Here is an 18,780-nt window from a genome sequence, read left to right as displayed (position 1 = left end):
GCCTATAGCAATTGTTCTCTCCTCCTTTTAAGTTTCATGCACAGTATATACATGGGGGAAGATGGCCATACATTGTAGATTTACAAGTGAACAAAAAATTCTTAGTACACAAAATGACTTGAAGAAAGTCAATTGAAAATTCTTCAAAGTTTTGTTTGCTTAAAACGTTTGATGTTGGAATGGACTTTGCTAAGCAAAAACCAAACACTGTTAGAGATTTGTTTCTTTGAGAACATTTTATCACCACTGCAGTCACAAATGGGCACTGATCTGACCCAACCTATGGCTGGAAAATTAAACAAATGTTCTTAATATGAAAAATTTTAAAATGACATTCTACTAGTGTATGGCCAGCTTTAGTCCTATGTTGGCGACGTGGCAGGTCTGATATTTACCAAAATGGCTGATATGTCGGAGTATTGATAGGTTAATATGAGCCACTGTGGGATGTCAATCAGTTCATACTATTTTAATAAATCCAAAACTCACTGCAGAATATATTTGGCAGTGGTGATGCCAAATAGAAATATGATCAGCGCTTCTACTTCCAAAAAATTGTGGTTACACAAAAAAATAATGACAGGTCCTCATTAAATCTGCTTCTGATTTGCTCATACAGGCAAAACAGACCGCTCTTGTTTCAAACACTTTGCTTCATGAGGCTCAGATGGTGTTTTATCTGTAGAAATAAACGTAGTCGATTCCTGTAACAGAAATGGAATCTGGGCAGGTAAGGATTAAAACTTGCACAAATGGATATAAACTGCAATCAGGAGACCTGCCATTTACAAAATGCCCATTCCTGCCTTTGCTCTCCATGCTCCAATCACAAATAATTGGCACAATGCGCACTCCCTTAGCAGTAAGTGTTTTTTACAATTACAGATCTATAAAAAGAGCTTGCTGTGTGTAAGTGAGAGAGGAATCAAACGGGACGTGAAAAGCATTGCATGATTCAGGAGGCCCTTTGAACGTCAACAGTATCAGCTATAAGCAGATTTTAAAAATAAAAAGATGGTTCAATGTGCAATGGGCCACCTCACCCTCCTCTGGTTAATGCAAGCCAATTGCGGAGTGCTTTGCAGAAGCGGACACTGATACATCTATGGCAAATTTGATCCCTAGTTTCATTTTTGTTCCTCTAACCCTTTACATATGAAGGGGCAGGGGGCTTATAAGCAGATATGCATCCAGCCATGTGCAGTACGTTATAGAACTGCAAAGGAAAAGAAAATAGTGTGGCTGGTTAATGAGGCGTGATCACTGAACCGTGCAGCTAGCAGTGATGAAACAGTCATGTGATCAAATCAGCAAAACGGATGTCTTGTTTAAGAGAGCTCCTTTTCTCTTTGGGAACATCTACTAAGCTTCATTTCTGCCAGCTGAATGTACCGGATTACGTTGGTATCTAGAAGAAAAAAACAAAAGAGAAAAGAAAATAAAAAATATTTAGTGTGGAAAACTATCTGCACATTGGGTTTCATGTTTTCAGTGCAAAGGTACATTATTCTGAACATCTGCATAACCCCTGAGCTTGACCTCTAAAACCCAAGGTGTCCCTAAAGATCATCAGACAAAACTAAAGTATCAGTTTAAAGCATATTTTCACTTTTGCAGTCAAAGAGGAGAAAACCCCACTTTTTTTAATATTTCTTACCCTTTACTTGTTTCTCAGGAGGAGGCGTCATGGCTGACAGCAAGGTTTTTTGAACATTGTTAAAGTGAGCCTGTCCCAGGTCTGTCCTCATTAACATACTATTCAAGAAGCCCAGCCTCTGCACCTTTAATCTTTGTTAGGACAAACAGTGCTCAAATCTAGTTACAATTGATAATGGAGAAGATCTGTCTGCACAGTCCAGACAGGGATAATTATGGCATACACAACTACCCAGCCCCCTCCTAAACATTTAGAGCTATGTAGAATTGTTTAAGGGAAAAAGAGGAAGAAATCCCTAGTGCCGCACATCTACAGAGTCCTACATCTACAACCTCAGCCTGGGATCCTGCAAGGCCATGCACCAACGCACTCCACCCCCGAGGGGGCTAAGCTCTGTCCCTCCAGCGCTTAGTCATGTACACTTTGTCCCCATGACTAAGCTCTGGGGACGGAGTGAAACATGTTGAGGGCATGGCTGGACGGGAGCCCAGGCTGAGGTTGCCACTCTTACCACCATCACCATAGGACTGCATCGATGTGCGGCACTAGGGATTTTATCCTCCTTTCCCCTCAGTGATTACAGGAGCTGGGACGAGCTCCATTCCTCGCCTGCAACAGTTGCGGAGCTACTCGTGTTACTCCCCATGACTGAGCCTGACCGACACACTAATCTATCGTGGGTCGCAGTACGTAGGATTTTTCCTTGCACGAGGGTTCAGAATAGAGTATCTTAAAAAAGTTGTCGTTTTTTTAAATTTAAGTTATCCTATGTAATATAGAGCATGTAACAAATAAAAAAAAAGTAGGTGTTATCCCAATTTGGCTGCAAACGTGGAAATACATTTTAAGACAGATGTTGTCAGGTTGCATCACCCACCAGCTTCACATATCTTTTGGGGACTTGGGAAAAATATTAGTACTGAAATTCTTAGCTCCGCAAACCTCCTTTATCCGACTTTTAACATTTCAAGCAGCCAGAATTGGTAGGCTTCTTACATCACTTTTAGAAAGAATACAGGAGGATATGACCAGAGTAGACATAGTGCCAAGATTATCTCATTTAAGATTTGGATGTAATTGGTGACCAAGCCAAATTGTTGTGGCGTACAGCTACCTGGCCACAATTAAACAGTTTCAGTAGCAATATCCGTGGCTCTTAAAATACACAATGGCACAAATGTGAGGTTTTCCCAGCTTTCACACACTTCTTCGCACAGTATTGTGGTGGTTATCTGCTGGTTTAAGGCAGTTTATTATACCCACATGGAGAAGCACATACCTCCCCCACTGGCACCTCTTCCTTAACCGTGCACACGTGTACGTCTATCTCCCCAAACACAGCAATTTTGCGATTGAGGAAATATACTGTACATGCATGTGTTGGTAAATGCTGATGCAGAAGCAATTGCACTTTACACACATAAGGCTGGTCATAGCCGTTCACTTGTACTGGTGGCTGTATGTGGTACCCACGGCTTCTGAGACACAGGAAAGCAAGGGAATTTATGCTTGGGGAGTTTTCAGCTGATAAATGACAGCATGCATGAGGTTGATGAGCAAATATGACCAAATGGTGGAGTGATCACCAGGAGCTTTCAGACAAGCCTCCACAAAAATGTAGACCAGGGTTTCATGGAACACTAGGGTTCCTACAGAGGTTGTTAGTGGTTCCTTGAACAATGAGCAATTTCTGCTTCTCGCATAAGTTCCCACTGGCACCATTGATCTTTTTTGTTATCTGTGAGGGGGGTAATTCTTTCAAATGACCAAAAGTGTAAGGAGCATTCTTCCCAATGACCAAAAGTGTAAGGAGAATTCTTCCCAATGACCAAACCTGTAAGGAGCATTCTTCCCAATGACCAAAAGTGTAGGGAGCATTCTTCCCAATGACCAAACGTGTAAGGAGCATTCTTCCCAATGACCAAAAGTGTAAGGAGCATTCTTCCCAATGACCAAACGTGTAAGGAGCATTCTTCCCAATGACCAAAAGTGTAAGGAGCATTCTTCCAAATGACCAAAAGTGTAATGAGCATTCTTCCAAATGACCAAAAGTGTAAGGAGCATGCTTCCCACGAATATATCATGAGTTCTAGATATAGTAATCTTAGGCAGGGGTTTCCTGAGACCGGAAACGTATTTCAAGAGTTCCTCCTTGTTGAAAAGGTTGAGAATGGCTGATGTAGACACATGCTACACATGCACAAATATGCAGTTAGTACATCTAAGCCCCCGTTCACACTTAGGCGACCTGGTCGCCGCAGGTCGCCTTCCATAGGGAAGCTGCGGACCCGTTCTAATAGGAGCAACACAAGTCGCTCCGACTTCGAAAAAGGGTCCGGAGCTTCTTCGGGGCGACCAGGAGGCGACCGCCATAGACTTCAATGTTATGAAGTCCGTGGCGGCCGCTCCGAGGTCGCGGCGCGCTGCTCGCACCGCGACCTCGGAGGTCGCCCCTGGAAGTAGCGTCGCCCCTATGTGAACGGGGACTTAATATACAAATAATCAGACACTTATGTAACAGGTAGAGGTCTTAAAATAAATGAAGAATAGCAATTTAACTTCAAAACATAAATAGTTGAAATATTGTAGAAACATTTTAAAGCTAAAATGTAGCTAAAATGAAAAACATAAAAGTCAGCCAGGCTATGAATGGTGCAGCTAGACTGAAAAGGCCGGCAAATTCAGGCTCTCTTAAGGAGATATTCTGAGAGCCTGGGGGAACAGACAATTCAGGTCTGTGAATGCTGAAGCGGATTCCTTGTCTACCCATTCAAAAAACAACCATGCCAAATTTCAGAATCCTGAACACTGAATACCATTCAGCAACATTTGTCAGCTGGACATTAAAGATGTGGCACTGATATCAGAATACAGATTTCATAGTGCATACAGACAGACACAACAGGCTCTACTAGGAGGCTGGTGGTCTTCCATCACCGATCTGGGTCCTCCAGTATATATCCCCTCTGCACAGAGCCTGCACCAGGTCAACTACCAGCAAATACTGCACAGCACCTTCTTTAACTTTTTCGCTCTATGGAATAAACCAGTGGTCTCCAAATGTGGCCCTATTCTTCCTATGGACATCAATGGCAGGACACTATTCTTTCCCCTGATATCAATGATAGGGCACTGTTCTTCCCAACTGACACCAAAAGTGAGGCACTATTCCCTCCACTGACATCAATGATAGAGCATTGTTTACACCCATTGATGCAGGTATTTTTAACTCTCGCTGACTACAGTCTGGCCCCTCAAAATCTGAAGGACAGAAAACTGGCCCTTTGTTTAGAAAGTTTGGAGACCCCTGGAAAAAACAAATGACTTTTTTTTACTGGATATCCTGTCCCTTGCGTAATTGGGCGTTTGGGCATCCATCAGACACCCATTGCATGCAGCACATTTCACCGACAGTATCCATATGCTGCCTCAGGAGTGCCTGGTTGAGTGTAATTTTTTGGACATTTATAGAAACTGAATATTAATGAAAAAAAAACCCCTGGTAGGGAACGGACTTTAAGGGCCGAAAATAACACCACAAATGTAAATTAAAACATAATTTTAATAGGTCACAATAAAATCAAAATAATGAAGATGAATACATATAACACAATAATGAATTGTAAAAACTTGTCATGGTTGGACAAAGAGGTTGTGGAGCATAGATTTCCAATAGGCACCCGACACCCTACGCGTTGCGGGAGTACCCTTCATCAGGGGTGTGGGCAAAGGAATGTAATATGCATACATACATACATTTGTTTCCTTTGCTAAACTCCCTGATGAAGGGTATTCCCGCAACGTGTAGGGTGTCGGGTGCCTATTGGAAATCTATGCTCCACAACCTCTTTGTCCAACCATGACAAGTTTTTACAATTCATTATTGTGTTATATGTATTCATCTTCATTACATTGATTTTATTGTGACCTATTAAAATTATGTTTTAATTTACATTTGTGGTGTTATTTTAGGCCCTTAAAGTCCCGTTCCCTACCGGGGGGGGGGGTTTCTTTGTTATTCAATTTGGGATGTTGGCCCTATAACACCTCGCTCTACCTAGATGAGTGCCCCCTCTATCATTTATAGAAACTGGAATTTGGCAAGGCTGGTGCAAAGCCACAAGCATCTAATATGGTTAATTTAGCACACAGAAAATCAGTCAATATTTACACCACAAAACAGAGGTATTTCCCTGTATTAATTCCCCCCTCCTTTGTCCAAGGCTGCTCATCTATCCCTAACTGCAGGCAATTGCTGCGGAGCCTGTCATTGATTAGTACAAGCTGACCGGCTGCAGCCCATGAACACATGGCTGTACATGCCGCAAAAATGCTGATCTGGATGTTGTATGGCTCTGGTCGGCCTTGTGAATGAGGCCTTACTGAAGAGTGAAAAAATAAAGCTGGTTGCAGTTTTATCAGGCCGGACATTTGTGAACTGGTGGATATTTGTGAATGCAGAGAGACTGCAGCCAATTCTCTAATATAAACCAGACAGCAGAATTGGTCAGTGTACACAATAGGAGATGTGTTCCTCCCTTCTGACTTGGGCCACAGTACTGGCCTAAGCCGCACACACAAGAGTGCGCTCAGCATTACGTATTCTGCTGTCACAAGGCCTGTGTGTATATAACCTCTCCAGAATATTTCACAGTGAGGGTCTCCCTGAAAGGGGCTCACTGCTGCCAGACAACACAAATGCCTGAAGAGCTGACAGAGGGAGTTGGGTAGAGATCACATTTAGTGGGAATGCGTTGCATGTTCAAATTTACATAACTATTACCTACCATCATATTGAAACCATTTGGCTCCTAACTAATGAGAACATCTTTAGAAATGTAAACTGCTGCATGCAAATCCAAGAGCTTTGTTAAAAAATAAAAATGCATGCTCTATGGGGAGCCAATAGCATTTGCCAAGATAAAGCCAAGCTTCTTCCTTGCGTTCTGTGTTGGGTTGGTATAGATTGCCCCCTATCATTTCTGTACTACAAAAAATGGCCTTTTGTCAGAAAAAAATGGGCAGGAATTGTATAGCATTTCAGGACCCCGGATGCTGCATTTAGCTTTGGGCTGTAGATTTGCTATGCTAGAGGTTAAAAATCAGTTCCCAGTGGTACAAACAGATTCCATTGGAATAAATTGAGATCGCAGTCCAAATAAGTGACAGGAGGCAGACCTGACCAAGAGGTGTGTGTGTGTGTAATTATATATATATATATATATATTGTGAGGGGTTAGCTCGGTAGCGGGGTTCGTTACACAGAGAGACAGCCGAGGAGTGGTTGTAAACAACAGTCTATGGGTTATTCTTCCAATTTTCTTCAACATTTGCAAGCATCCAAAACAGCATAATTCAAAACAAATATAAAATAAACTCTGGCCACTTGGGGCATCTACCTTCACACACAGGAACCTACCTATGGTGTCTGTCCCAACCTACTGCTGGGCAGACACTGCTGGTCATACAGCAGAAAACTAACAGTCTTTGTTTTCTTTTCACACAGAAAAAATCCAACACTTCACCTTCAGAAGTCTTTCAGCTGACTGCTCTCCTCAACTCGCACAGCTCCAGGATGCATTGAACTCACTGCTCTCCTTAACACACAGAGGTCCAGGAGGCATTCAACTCACTGCTCTCCTTAACACACACAGCTCCAGGAGGCATTCAATCAGTAGTCATCCTCTGGATAACTTATAGAGGCCTTAATTGCCTTATCCTGAATAGCTGAAGCTTTTTCAACGTCCTTACACCTTTCTGGTTACCTCTGCAGCCGACACCCTATAGTAATTGGTGAATTGTCTACACAAGGCAGAAATGTATTTCCCGTCTGTGACAACACTCACAGATTTACCTGACTTCCTGTCACAATATATATGGGTGTATTCACTTTTGTAAGAGTGTGTGTGTGTAATATATATATATATATATATATATATATACACACAAACACACACACACACACATACATACACACTGGCCACATGGTGAAGCCAACTTGCTGAAGTTCAAACCGAGCATCAGAATGGAGAAGGAAAGGGATTTAGGTGACTTTGAAAGTGGCATGGTTGTAGGTGCTGAGGAATTTCAAAATCTGCTGATCTACTGGGATTTTCATGCACAACCATCTCTAGGGTTTACATAGAATGGTCTGAAAAAGAGAAAATATCCAGAGAGCGGCAGTTGTGGTTGTGTGGACAAAGATACCGTGTGCATGTCATAGGTTAGAGGAGAATGGTCAGACTGGTTTGAGAAGATAGAAAGGCAACAGTAACTCAAATACCCACTTGTTACAATCAAGGTATGCAGAATACCATCTCTGAATGCACAACACATTGAACCTTGAAGCAGATAGACTATAGCAGCAGAAGACCACACCAGGTGCCACTCCTGTCACCTAAGAACAAGAAACTGAGGCTACAATTCGCACAGGCTCACCAAAATTGCATATTGTTGCTGACCATATCCATCCCTTTATGAATACAGTGTACCCATCTTCTGATGGCTCCTTCCAGCAGGATATTTCACCATGTCACAAAGCTCAAATCATCACAAACTGACAATGAGGTCACTGTACTCCAATGGCCTCCACAGTCACCAGATCTCAATCCAATAGAGCACCTTTGGGATGTGGTGGAACAGGAGATTCGCATCATGGCTGTGCAGCCGAAAAATCTCCATAAAGTGGGCGGTGAATATATAGATTTGTTTTCTTTTATTATTTTTACTAAAATATTTACCCATTTGCTAGAAGTTCAGCTTTAAAAAAAAATACTGTGGTCTCAAACATAAATATCTTTCAATAGATATCTGATTTAGAAACCCATGATGACGTTTAAATGAAATGCCTAAATATGAGTCAAAGGGTGATTAATTACATCAGTTACACATTGTGATGCGTACGGCATTAGTCACTAAAGGTGGGAGGACTGATTTTATGCAATTTCCCTCGGTAACTTGACCACCACAATATTTTTTCTGTCCTCCCACCTTTAGGTTGGGTGCACAAAGGGCGTTAGTGCTACTAAGGGCGCTTTCACGCCAACGCAGTACGGTTTTTCCCCAGCGCAGTTGCAGCGCAGTGTGTCCGTGTTTTTTTTTGCAAGTTACCTGCGCTTTGCCATAGACTTCTATTAGATTGGGCAGTTTTGGTGAATTTTAGGAAAAAGCGCCACGATTCCTGTATGCAGGACTTTTAGTGCTCTTTCAGAAAACCAACCACCACCAAAAAATCAGATCTAATAAAAGTCTATGGCAAAGCGCAGGCAACCGGCATGAAAACTGGGGGTACGCTGTGTAAAATTTACAAACAGAATGCAATGATTTGCAAATCTCAAAATTGAAAAAATATACCATTTAAAAGGAAAAAAAAAAAAAAGGTAATTTTGAAATAGATGGCAACAACACATCTCAAAAAAGTTGAGACAGAGCAAACATGGTAAACACTACCACGGTGTAGCATCCCCCCTTTTTTTTAACACCCTATAAACATCTGGAACGTAGGAGACCAATTGCAGGCGTTTTGGGAGAGGAATGTTGTCCCATTCTTGCCTGATATAGGATTCTAGCTGCTCAACAGTCCTGAGTCTTCTTTGTCGTGTTTTTCCTTTCAAGACGCACCAAACATTTTCAGTTGATGAAAGGTCTGGACTGCAGGCAGACCAGTTAGGCACCCGGACTCTTCTACTACGAAGTCATGCTGTTGTCAGATGCAGTTTAGCATTTTCCTGCTGAAATATGCAAGGTCTTCCCCGAAAAAGTCATAGTCTGGATGGGTGCATATGCTGCTCAAAAACCTGGACATATCTTTCAGCATTGATGGTGCCTTTTCAGATATGCAAGCTTTCCATTCTATATGCGCTAATGCACCCTCATACCATCAGAGATACAGACTTTTGAACTGAGCGCTGATAACAAGCCAGAAGATCCCTCTCATCTTTAGTCTGGAGGACGCAACGCCCATGGTTGCCAAAAAGAATGTCAAATTTCAGATCGTCTGACCGTTTTCCACTTTGCAACTGACCATTTTAAATTCACTTTGACCCAGTTTCTGGATCATGGGCAGATATGGCTTCTTCTTTGCACAATAAAGTTTAATTTGCTTTTTTGGATGGCAACGCAAACTGTGTTCCCAGACAGTGATTTTTGGAAGTAGCCCTTCCCGAACCCATGCATGTCCATCATAGAATCATGCCCATTTTTTAATGCAGTGTCGTCCAAGAGCCCGAAGTTCACGGGCCTCTAATATTGCATTTCAGCCTTGTCCCTTTTACACAGATTTCACTAGATTCTAGGAAACTTTTGATTACCATTATGTAGTGTAGATGATATATTTAAAATCTTTGAGAGTACCAGTGGCATGGAATCTATAAATCGCTACCATGCAATGGTAATTGTATTTCTTTTGTCTTTGAAAATCTTAATAAACATCATTGATAAAGAAAATCTTCACAATTTTACATTGAGGAACATTATTCAGAAATTGTTCAACAATTTTTAGATGCAGCTTTTTACAGATTGGTAAACCTCTGCCCATCTTTACTTCGGAGACACTCTGACTCTCTAAGATGCTCTTTTTATACCCATATCATTTTTTTTCAGTTAAAAACATGTTATACTTACCTGCCCAGATCCTCCTCTTCTCAAGTCCCTCTTCTGTGCTCCTGGCCCCTCCCTCCTGTTGAGTGCCCCCACAGCAAGCAGCTTGTTATTGGGGCACCGGAGCTGAGCCAGAGCTCCCTGTGTCCATTCAGACATGGACCTGCGGCTCAGACCCATCCCCTTTCTCTCCTTATTGGCTGACCTACTTTGATTGACAGCAGCGGGAGCCAATAGCATCGCGCTGCTGTCTCAGCCAATGAGGAGGGGAGTCCCGGGCAGCCAAGACACTCCTGCGCTGCAACATCACTGGATCTAGATGGACCTCAGGTGAGTATTAGGGGCACTGCTGCAAACAGGTGGTTTGCATAGAATTAGGAGTACAAAAATCTTCTGGCTTTACAACCACTTTAGTTGCAAAATGTTCTTGTAGCTCTTCCTTGTTAGTACCACTTACTTTGCTAGCTTTTTGTTGCCCTATCCCAACTTTTTTGAGGCATGTTGCTGCCATCAATTTCAAAATTGCCTTTTTATTCTTACAATAGTCATTTTTTCCACTTTAAACATTTGATATGTTTTCTTTTTTTATTATGAAAAAATATGGATTTAGGAAATTTGCAAATCATTGCATTTTGTGTTTATGCAGATTTTACACAGAGTCCCAATTTCTTTGTAATTGGCGTTGTACATCTTCTTTAACCACTTTAAAACAGCGCTGAGACCACGCTGGGAACACTTCCTGGCTGCTATACTGGCCCAGGGTGTTTAAATTTATAAAGTTGACTGCCGGCTTTCATGTTAAAGTTAAACGTGCAGCACAAAGTGCTGCCCCCCCCTTGCCATGTATACTGGGCTCCACTGTCCCATCTGAGTGCAGTCATGGCGGGTGTCATTGGGAAGGGCAGCAGCAGCTCTATGAACAATGGTACATAGACATACTCCCTAGTAGATGGACCAGGAAGCAACATTTATGACATCACTTCCTGGTCTGGAGCTGTCCAGCACCGGGTGAAGCAGCTGATGGAACATAATCTGTGTTCCATCAGCTGCAGTGGAGTACAGAGGAGAAATCCAGAGCCTAATAGACCTTAGGTGTTCCAAAAAGAGAACCTACCACCTATATATATCATATCATATATTGGTCCCCTATGTGATAACAATAAAAGTTATGTAAAAAAACTGAAAAAAAAAAAAAAAAAAGAAAAGAAGAAGCTTTAAAACATTTAAAGAGACATATTAAAAATAAAAAAACAAAAACATTTTTAGAGAGCCCCCCCCCCCGCATACATATGAAAAGCCATGTGTTGGGGTGCCTACTTACAAAAATGGTGATTACCCTACACGTTCCATATCGCTAAACACTCTAGAGTGAGATCATTTATTTTAGCACCAGAGCCCCTGTGTAACTCTAAATTTAGGCCCTGTATGGGGCTTTTAAAGCGTTGGTTTTGCAAAATATAGGGTATTGAAGTTATTTTGCCGCTTCACGCAATTTAGACAATTTTAATGTTTGACATATTGGGTAACTTTTTACTTAGCACAACCTCATTAAATTAAATTGCGTAATGTATTGCGTTTATATGACCTTAAATTAATTTTAGTGTATTTTTTTACTGAAATTTTTCCTTTCATAAACAATTGTGCTAATATCATAGGACACAAACTTGGAACTATCACTATTTTATTCTCTAGAGTCTGCTTTCAAAAAATATATAATGTTTGGAGTTTTAAGTAATCTTCAGGCCTAAAATTATTTCGAGATTGCAATTTTTTAACGATTAATCGTGCAGCTCTAATCCTGCCATGAAAGTCCTTGTTCAGGCACTTCCTGTTATAGGATGGCACCGGTCTGTACCCATCTCCCAAATGCTCTTCTGCATTGTCACCCTGTCACAGGTAATTCCAGTGCGGATGATAAGCTGCCATACAGTTACTTAAAATGCTGGCATATTCTGCCATTGACACCCTCAGAAAGCCCACCCTGAGCAAACACACACAGCCGCAACTGGAAGCACATGTAGACAGGAAACAGATAAATAGGCTGGGGGATAGCAGCAGCTAAAAAAGGATGAAAACTGTATTTTCTAAGAAAAAAAAATGAGGGCAAGTATTTATGAAGTACAGAGCTTCAAACCAAGAGTGAACCAGTTAGGACCTGCATTCACTGTAACATCTTTTTCTTGTTAAGGGCTCAGTCACATTAGAGCACTGAAATTCCTGTCCATATTGGGGAAAAGAACAATTGGCATCTTAGTTTTGCTGTGAAAGTGTAGATCTACAAAGTCCAGTGACAGACGTCATCCTGGAATACCAGATCACCCTGCACATAAGCCTCAGTCTATCCCATAAATAAGCCTTTTATACAGCCGGGAAAGCATTAATCGATCCTTTGCTGGACACATGGGGTTAATTTTAGCAGAGATCCAATGACTTGTTGGATGGAATTTAGGCCTTGCAGGCCTTGGAACTGTCTCATTTTTACATGCCGACACAGGTGAGATGTCTCAGCATATCTACAGAGGTATGCGCAATGCCTCGTACAATGCCTGTTCAGACACTCCATACACTTGAATCATTCACAGCAGGCACCTCACTTTTGTAATATATTATATAAAGTATAAAAGTCACTCATCTGACCATTCAATGGTGTGTTCACGGACTCAACTTATTTTGAAGGACTTTTCATTAATTCAGTGTCTTGCTTCTCACTGCATGAAAGTTCTACTTCCAGATTAATTTTGGCAAGTGCAGGCGCATAAGACTAGTTACAAATTTACTCACCCAGGATCAAAATTTGCTTGTTGCCATTAGATTTGACAAACATTTTCCATCCTTGTTCTTTGATTTTTTTTTTTATAGTTCTGAACTTGATCGTTCCCTTTCCCTCTTAGATAATCAAACAAAAGTTCTGAAAATCACTATTTTCTATTAAAATTCTACAGGTCTAAGACCAGCTTTACACCATTAGACTATAACAGCCGTGCACTTAGATTGCCGATTAAATAGCAATTACTGTAACAGCTATGTTTGCATTAGGATAGATTAGAATACAACTTTATCTTGCCCCCACCCCCCAATTTATGTCCATTCACTCTGCCACTTGCCCTAAAAAGGGTCTCAAAGTTAGCATTTTAAGTATGGTCACTGCTAAACATGACTTCACTCCCCCTTCTCTTCTCCTGCATTCCATCATGTCAACAGCCACAGACTGTATAGGAGCACTGATGTCACCGGAGTAGAAGAGGGGAAGAGGGACAGCTAAATTCCAGATGTTGCAGGGCAGGGCCCTTCATCTCCTCTTCGCTACTACCGCATATCCACGATATGTGCATTCCATACTGCTCAAGCCACATAACTTTCCTCTGATGCTTTCCAGTTGTTGGGGGCAGAGCTTTCCTTCATTGCATGTACTGCGAGACATAACGTATGTGAACCTTTCTGGTATTCTGCATGAATGGCTTCTTAAAATTTGGTCTGAAATGTACGCAACTAATAATAATAAAGTTATTTTTATTTACCACAATACACAACATTTACATTTACTAAAGAAGTGATTTAAAAAGCTAAGATTATAGATGGAAAGAGTACGTGATGCCTTTTTATGTAGTATAGAGTGTAACCTTTCAACTAGCAGTGACCACAACCCAATGTTTTCTGTGGTTGCAGATCAGACCTGCAAAGCAGTCAGAAAGTATTCTTCACCTATTCCTGTATAACAGGGGTGGGGAACCTTTTTTCTGCCAAGGGCCATTTGGGTATTTATAAAATCATTCGGGGGCCGTACAAAATGATCAACTTAAAAATGTGCCTGTTATATTTGGTCAAAAATGTAATTAACTCACCCCTAATGTGACGGATGCAACTGCTTCTCTTTGGTGAGGTTTGTGATGTTAGCTGGTATTGATGTTGCTACTCGCAACTGGTTTTCCATGTTTGCGTCTGTCAGTCTGGAGCGTAGTTGACTTTGTGGTGGTAAGTTTTGAAAAGAACTGCTGGTGGGTACAGCTGGCTGGTACTGCTTTGGGTACTGCTGGCTCAGGCTGGTACTGCTGTGGGTATTGCTGATTCAGGCTGTTACTGTGCTGTGTGGGTACTGCTGATTCAGGCTGGTACTGTGCTGTGTGGGTACTGCTGGCTGGTACTGCTTGCTCAGGCTGGTACTGCTGGCTGGTACTGTGCTGTGGGTACTGCTGGCTGGTACTGCTGGCTGAGGCTGGTACTGCTGGCTTGTATTGCTGTGGGTACTGCTGGCTGGTACTGTTGTGGGTACTGCTGAGTGCTGACTCTGTTTGGTACTGCTGTGGGTACTGCTGGCTCTGGCTGGTACTGCTGTGAGTACTGCTGGCTCTGGCTGGTACTGCTGTGTATGCTGCTGACGGGAAATGCTGGCTAGCAGCGGCGCCGCACTGGAGGAAGAGGAGATGTTTCCTGTATTGGTCACAGGCGGAGTGCATATGATATAACGCTGCCTGTGACTCTCTCAGACCGTCAGAACGGAGCTGGAACTATATAGGAAGCATTGGCTCCGTTCTGTCAGATCAGCTGAGAGACACAGACTCAGCTGCACGGGGGGCCGGACCAAATGACTTCAAGGGCCGCATGCGGCCCCCTGGATGTAGGTTCCCCACCCCTGCTGTATAAGGAACATTTCAGCTCATGTATATTTTTGGAATGCCTTGTTTAAAAGTGCCTGCTACATGACACCGCACAGCCTTTCAATGAGACGGAGGTCAAGACTCCAACTTTGACACCAAAGTACAGAATTTCTTCTGTTTGGGGCATCCTGTTAATGATTTACTTCACAAAAAAAAAAAAAAAAAAAATTACAAAACACTCCAATTAATACTTAAAGTGGAGTTCCGGCCACCCAAAAAAATTTCAATAAAATTCCCCCCGGGACAGTCAGGGCTAGTGCATTCCACAATGAATAGCCTCTGATCTGTCTCGGTTTGCACTTACTTTTTAGAAGAAATACTTACCTTGAAAATTTCTTCTCCAGCGCTGCCATCTCAGGTGTGGGCAGCTGAAGCCAGCGCGATTCTTTTCTGCGTCCTCTTCCGTCCTCTTCGGTCCCACGATGCGCTGCGCCGGCCCCGCCGTCACTTACGGGGCTGCAGCGTCATCCCTGCACAGCTTCTGGCTGTCTCTGCCCTCTTCTCACCAAAGCTCTGGGTCCTCACATACAGGGCTAATAACCCTGCCCTGTACAAGGTGGGGGTGAAGGCCATCAGTAGCTTAAGCTGACCATAGATGGATCAAAATTCTGCTGGTTCAGCAGGAAATTAATGAATTTCGATCCATCTATAGCCATTCTTGCTCAACAGATGTTGATCTAATGAATGATTTCTATGGAACGTGAATGCTGGAAAACGCTAATTTGGTCAGCTGTTGCAGCACTGATCAGTGTATTCTGACAGTGGAGGAGTCAAAATGCAATAAGGCTCCATTCACAACTGAGCGTATAGTTTTCAGGTGTCTTTTTTGGACTTTTTTCTGGCGTTTTTTGCAAGTTGTTTGGAGGGAGACATTGACATCCGACCAAAAATGCTTGTAATCTGCCAAAAAAGAAGCTTGTGTACTTTTTTTGAGCTTCAGGCGTTTCGTTTCAAACGACAAAACGTTCATATGTGAACAGGGACCACTGAAATGAATGGGATTTAGCTGGTTGGGCATTTTGGAACTTCAGAGGTGAGCATTTTATAAGCTAAAAAAAAGCTCAGGTGTGAACAGGGCCTAACACCGCAGGGAGGATTCTTCTATCCAATTTGTGTGGATGGGGTTATCCCTTTTTTTATTTTTTTTAAAAATAAGCAAAAGGAGAAATCCATTCAGAGTGGAGGCTGCAGCGGGACAAGTCGCACCACTGGAGAGACCCTGCTGGAGTGAGGAATTATTTCAGGAAGTATTTCTCCTTATTCCAGGCACCTCTTGACTGAATGAGCATTTAACCCTTGCAGTGTGGAGAGCCCAACTGTAAAAGTAGTTTTTTTTTTTCTAATTCTTGGAGTTGAGTTGAAATAATATAGCCTTTATTATTACGAGTTAGCTGAAGATCAGCTCACAATTTGGGAGCCATTCATGTAGAATTCCGACAATTCCTGAGGGTTCGACAAACTGTTTCTCACAACTGTGTTCTGTGTGGTTTTATAGCTCTCAGTACTGCAATTAACTTACAAGGTGTGCTCACTTCAGAGGAAGGAAGAATTACAAGTGGAGTGGCAAGATCATCATTACCCAAATAATTATAGTAACACACTACTTTCATTGTTACCCACTCAAAAATCCCTGTCATTCTGGTGACATGCCCTCTTTAAGAAGTAGTTGTCTTCTATTAAAACTCCTAGCCATGAAAATAGCTTAATTCCCCTTAATTAGTGCACTACTTCATATGTTATTGGCATCAATGGATTTAAAGCCAGCTAAGCAAGGAACTGTTCAAGATAACAGACTATTTTTTTTCTAATTCACTACATTCTTGCAAAAGAAGAAGCAGGCAAAACTTTCTGGATAGAGTGAGGATGGTACGTATTTATTGCTGCCTGTGTTCCCATTGGAGAGATTCACCCCCCACCCAACCCCACCCCATTTACTGTCCTGAAGTCCGAACATCAAGTAGGTAAATATCCCCAAAAAGGCTACTGGCTGAAAAAGCAGTTAGCCCCCGTTCACATCAGCGTGATTTGACAGGTCAAATCGCACGTCAAATCCCAGCCTATTGCCAGTAATGGCACTGTCCCAATCAGTGTTACGCCAACTTTACGGCGCCGCACCGGTTTCCAAAAGCAGTTCCTGTACTACTTCTGGCAACTTTCTACATCCATGCGAGGCTCCTTTATATCACAAGCTGTGGCAGTAATGGCGTGCTTGTAAAGCAAAGAGAATTCGTTCTGCTGCATGTATTATTGGTTCTTTTTATTATCATTTCAGGGAACTCCAGGCATTTTATGGTTCTGAACATTTCTGGGTTCATGTTTGCAGTCATGGTGCCAGGAACCAGGTGAGCAGGAGATTGTGGATTCTCAAAATGTAGCAGAGGTGACATCATGGCTATTCAAACCACTTAGGTTTCAATAAAATGTACATATCCATACCCATGGAGCGACTACATTGCTAAATGGGTAGAGGGGGGTTGTGGTTGACGTTCATCCCCCTAAAATGATGACCTTATCAGATCTTTCTAGGAGGTCCTACAGAGGCTCTCTCTCGAGAGAACCTATACATGAGGCCAAAGAGCAGATCAGCCTACTTGTAAACAGTTACAGCTACATCATACATTAAGTAAAGGCAAAAAACTGTAATATTAAAAACAAAGCTCCAATCCCAGTTGACACCTAATCGGGGGAAATGCTTCCGGTTGAGACAGCTGTGACGTTAGCACGCACGGACCGCACTGCAGGCGGCCGTGAGGTCATGAGAACCGTTCTACATCTCAGAGTCTGTTTTTAAGTCTTTTTAACCTAATAAATATGATTTTATAAGGAATAATGCACTATTAGTCCTCCCTTTTCTACTCTATATATTCATCTGTGACCCTTAAGACGCTTTTCGTTATTTGGTCCATGGATCCATCCCTCACCAGCATACATATTCATTGACCCTTTTGGATCTGGTAAGCAGCCAATTCAACTCTATTTGCACATTGGTGATACATGCAGCACTCAGAAACGATTGAGTGGTCACTGGTTGAGCTTATTATCATATAAAGACTTTACATAAATTTTTATTTGCACTATATTGCACTTTTAGCTACATATATTGGCAATGTTAAGCATTGATTTTGCACTTTGTTTTCACAACAGTGCATACATACATTAAATATATATATATATATATATATATATATACACACACACACACACACATTTTTATATAAATTTTCTCCTAGTATTCAGGAAGCCTCAGATACAGCAGTTGTGATTGATCACAGGCCAGCGCTTCTTATTTTCACTATACATAAAAACAAAGACATTTTGGGAAACCTGGTTTGTCTCCCACCAAAATTGAGCATTACAGTGTTACTAAACCCAGGAGCCTGCATTCACTATATCTGGCCTCCCACAGTACACAGAACATGGAAATGCAATCATTTTTGTATATATAAACTGCTAATACTTTTTCTCATCAGCAATATATAGCAGTCTTGTGACTTCTAGCAGTGTCCAGCCAAGCACCTCTTAAAGCTTGTAGGAGGAGTTTTCATTCTCTTCTGACTGCCCTATGAGGCTGCATGACCCTTGACTTTCTGTCTGGACAGTGTTGATTGGCCCTGTACTGATCACATGCACCATCTCTAGCAATACATACCCAACTGAACATATGCAGACTGCCTCCTAGGGCTCTGTTCTATCAGCAGATGGATTGGGGACAGCAAAAGAAGGGGTGGATCAGAGAAGACAGGATCAAACAGCCTTTTTATATAACACGAAGGATTAACCCCTTAGGTTCCATAGTGAATATAACAGGCATGCTTTACTGTATATACAGACTGATTTTACTGTTGTGGATTTAGGAACACTTTAATAACC

At 42.0% G+C, this 18,780-nt stretch overlaps 1 protein-coding gene across 1 annotated transcript in view; it reads right to left on the bottom strand.

The window, feature by feature from the left end:
* Nucleotides 1-339: 339 nt before the first annotated feature.
* TTC9 (tetratricopeptide repeat domain 9) overlaps nucleotides 340-18,780 on the bottom strand; it is a 69,510-nt gene continuing 51,069 nt past the window's right edge. Inside the window, exon 4 of the mRNA XM_082274834.1 lies at nucleotides 340-1,408. Within this exon, the coding sequence (XP_082130960.1) occupies nucleotides 1,329-1,408 (80 nt within the window). The 3' untranslated portion in view covers nucleotides 340-1,328. The remainder of the gene's footprint in view (nucleotides 1,409-18,780) is intronic.

This window comes from Pelophylax lessonae, assembly GCF_965119305.1.
Source record: "Pelophylax lessonae genome assembly, chromosome: 13".
Lineage (NCBI taxonomy): Eukaryota > Metazoa > Chordata > Amphibia > Anura > Ranidae > Pelophylax > Pelophylax lessonae.
This window is presented reverse-complemented; position numbering and strand designations above follow the sequence as displayed.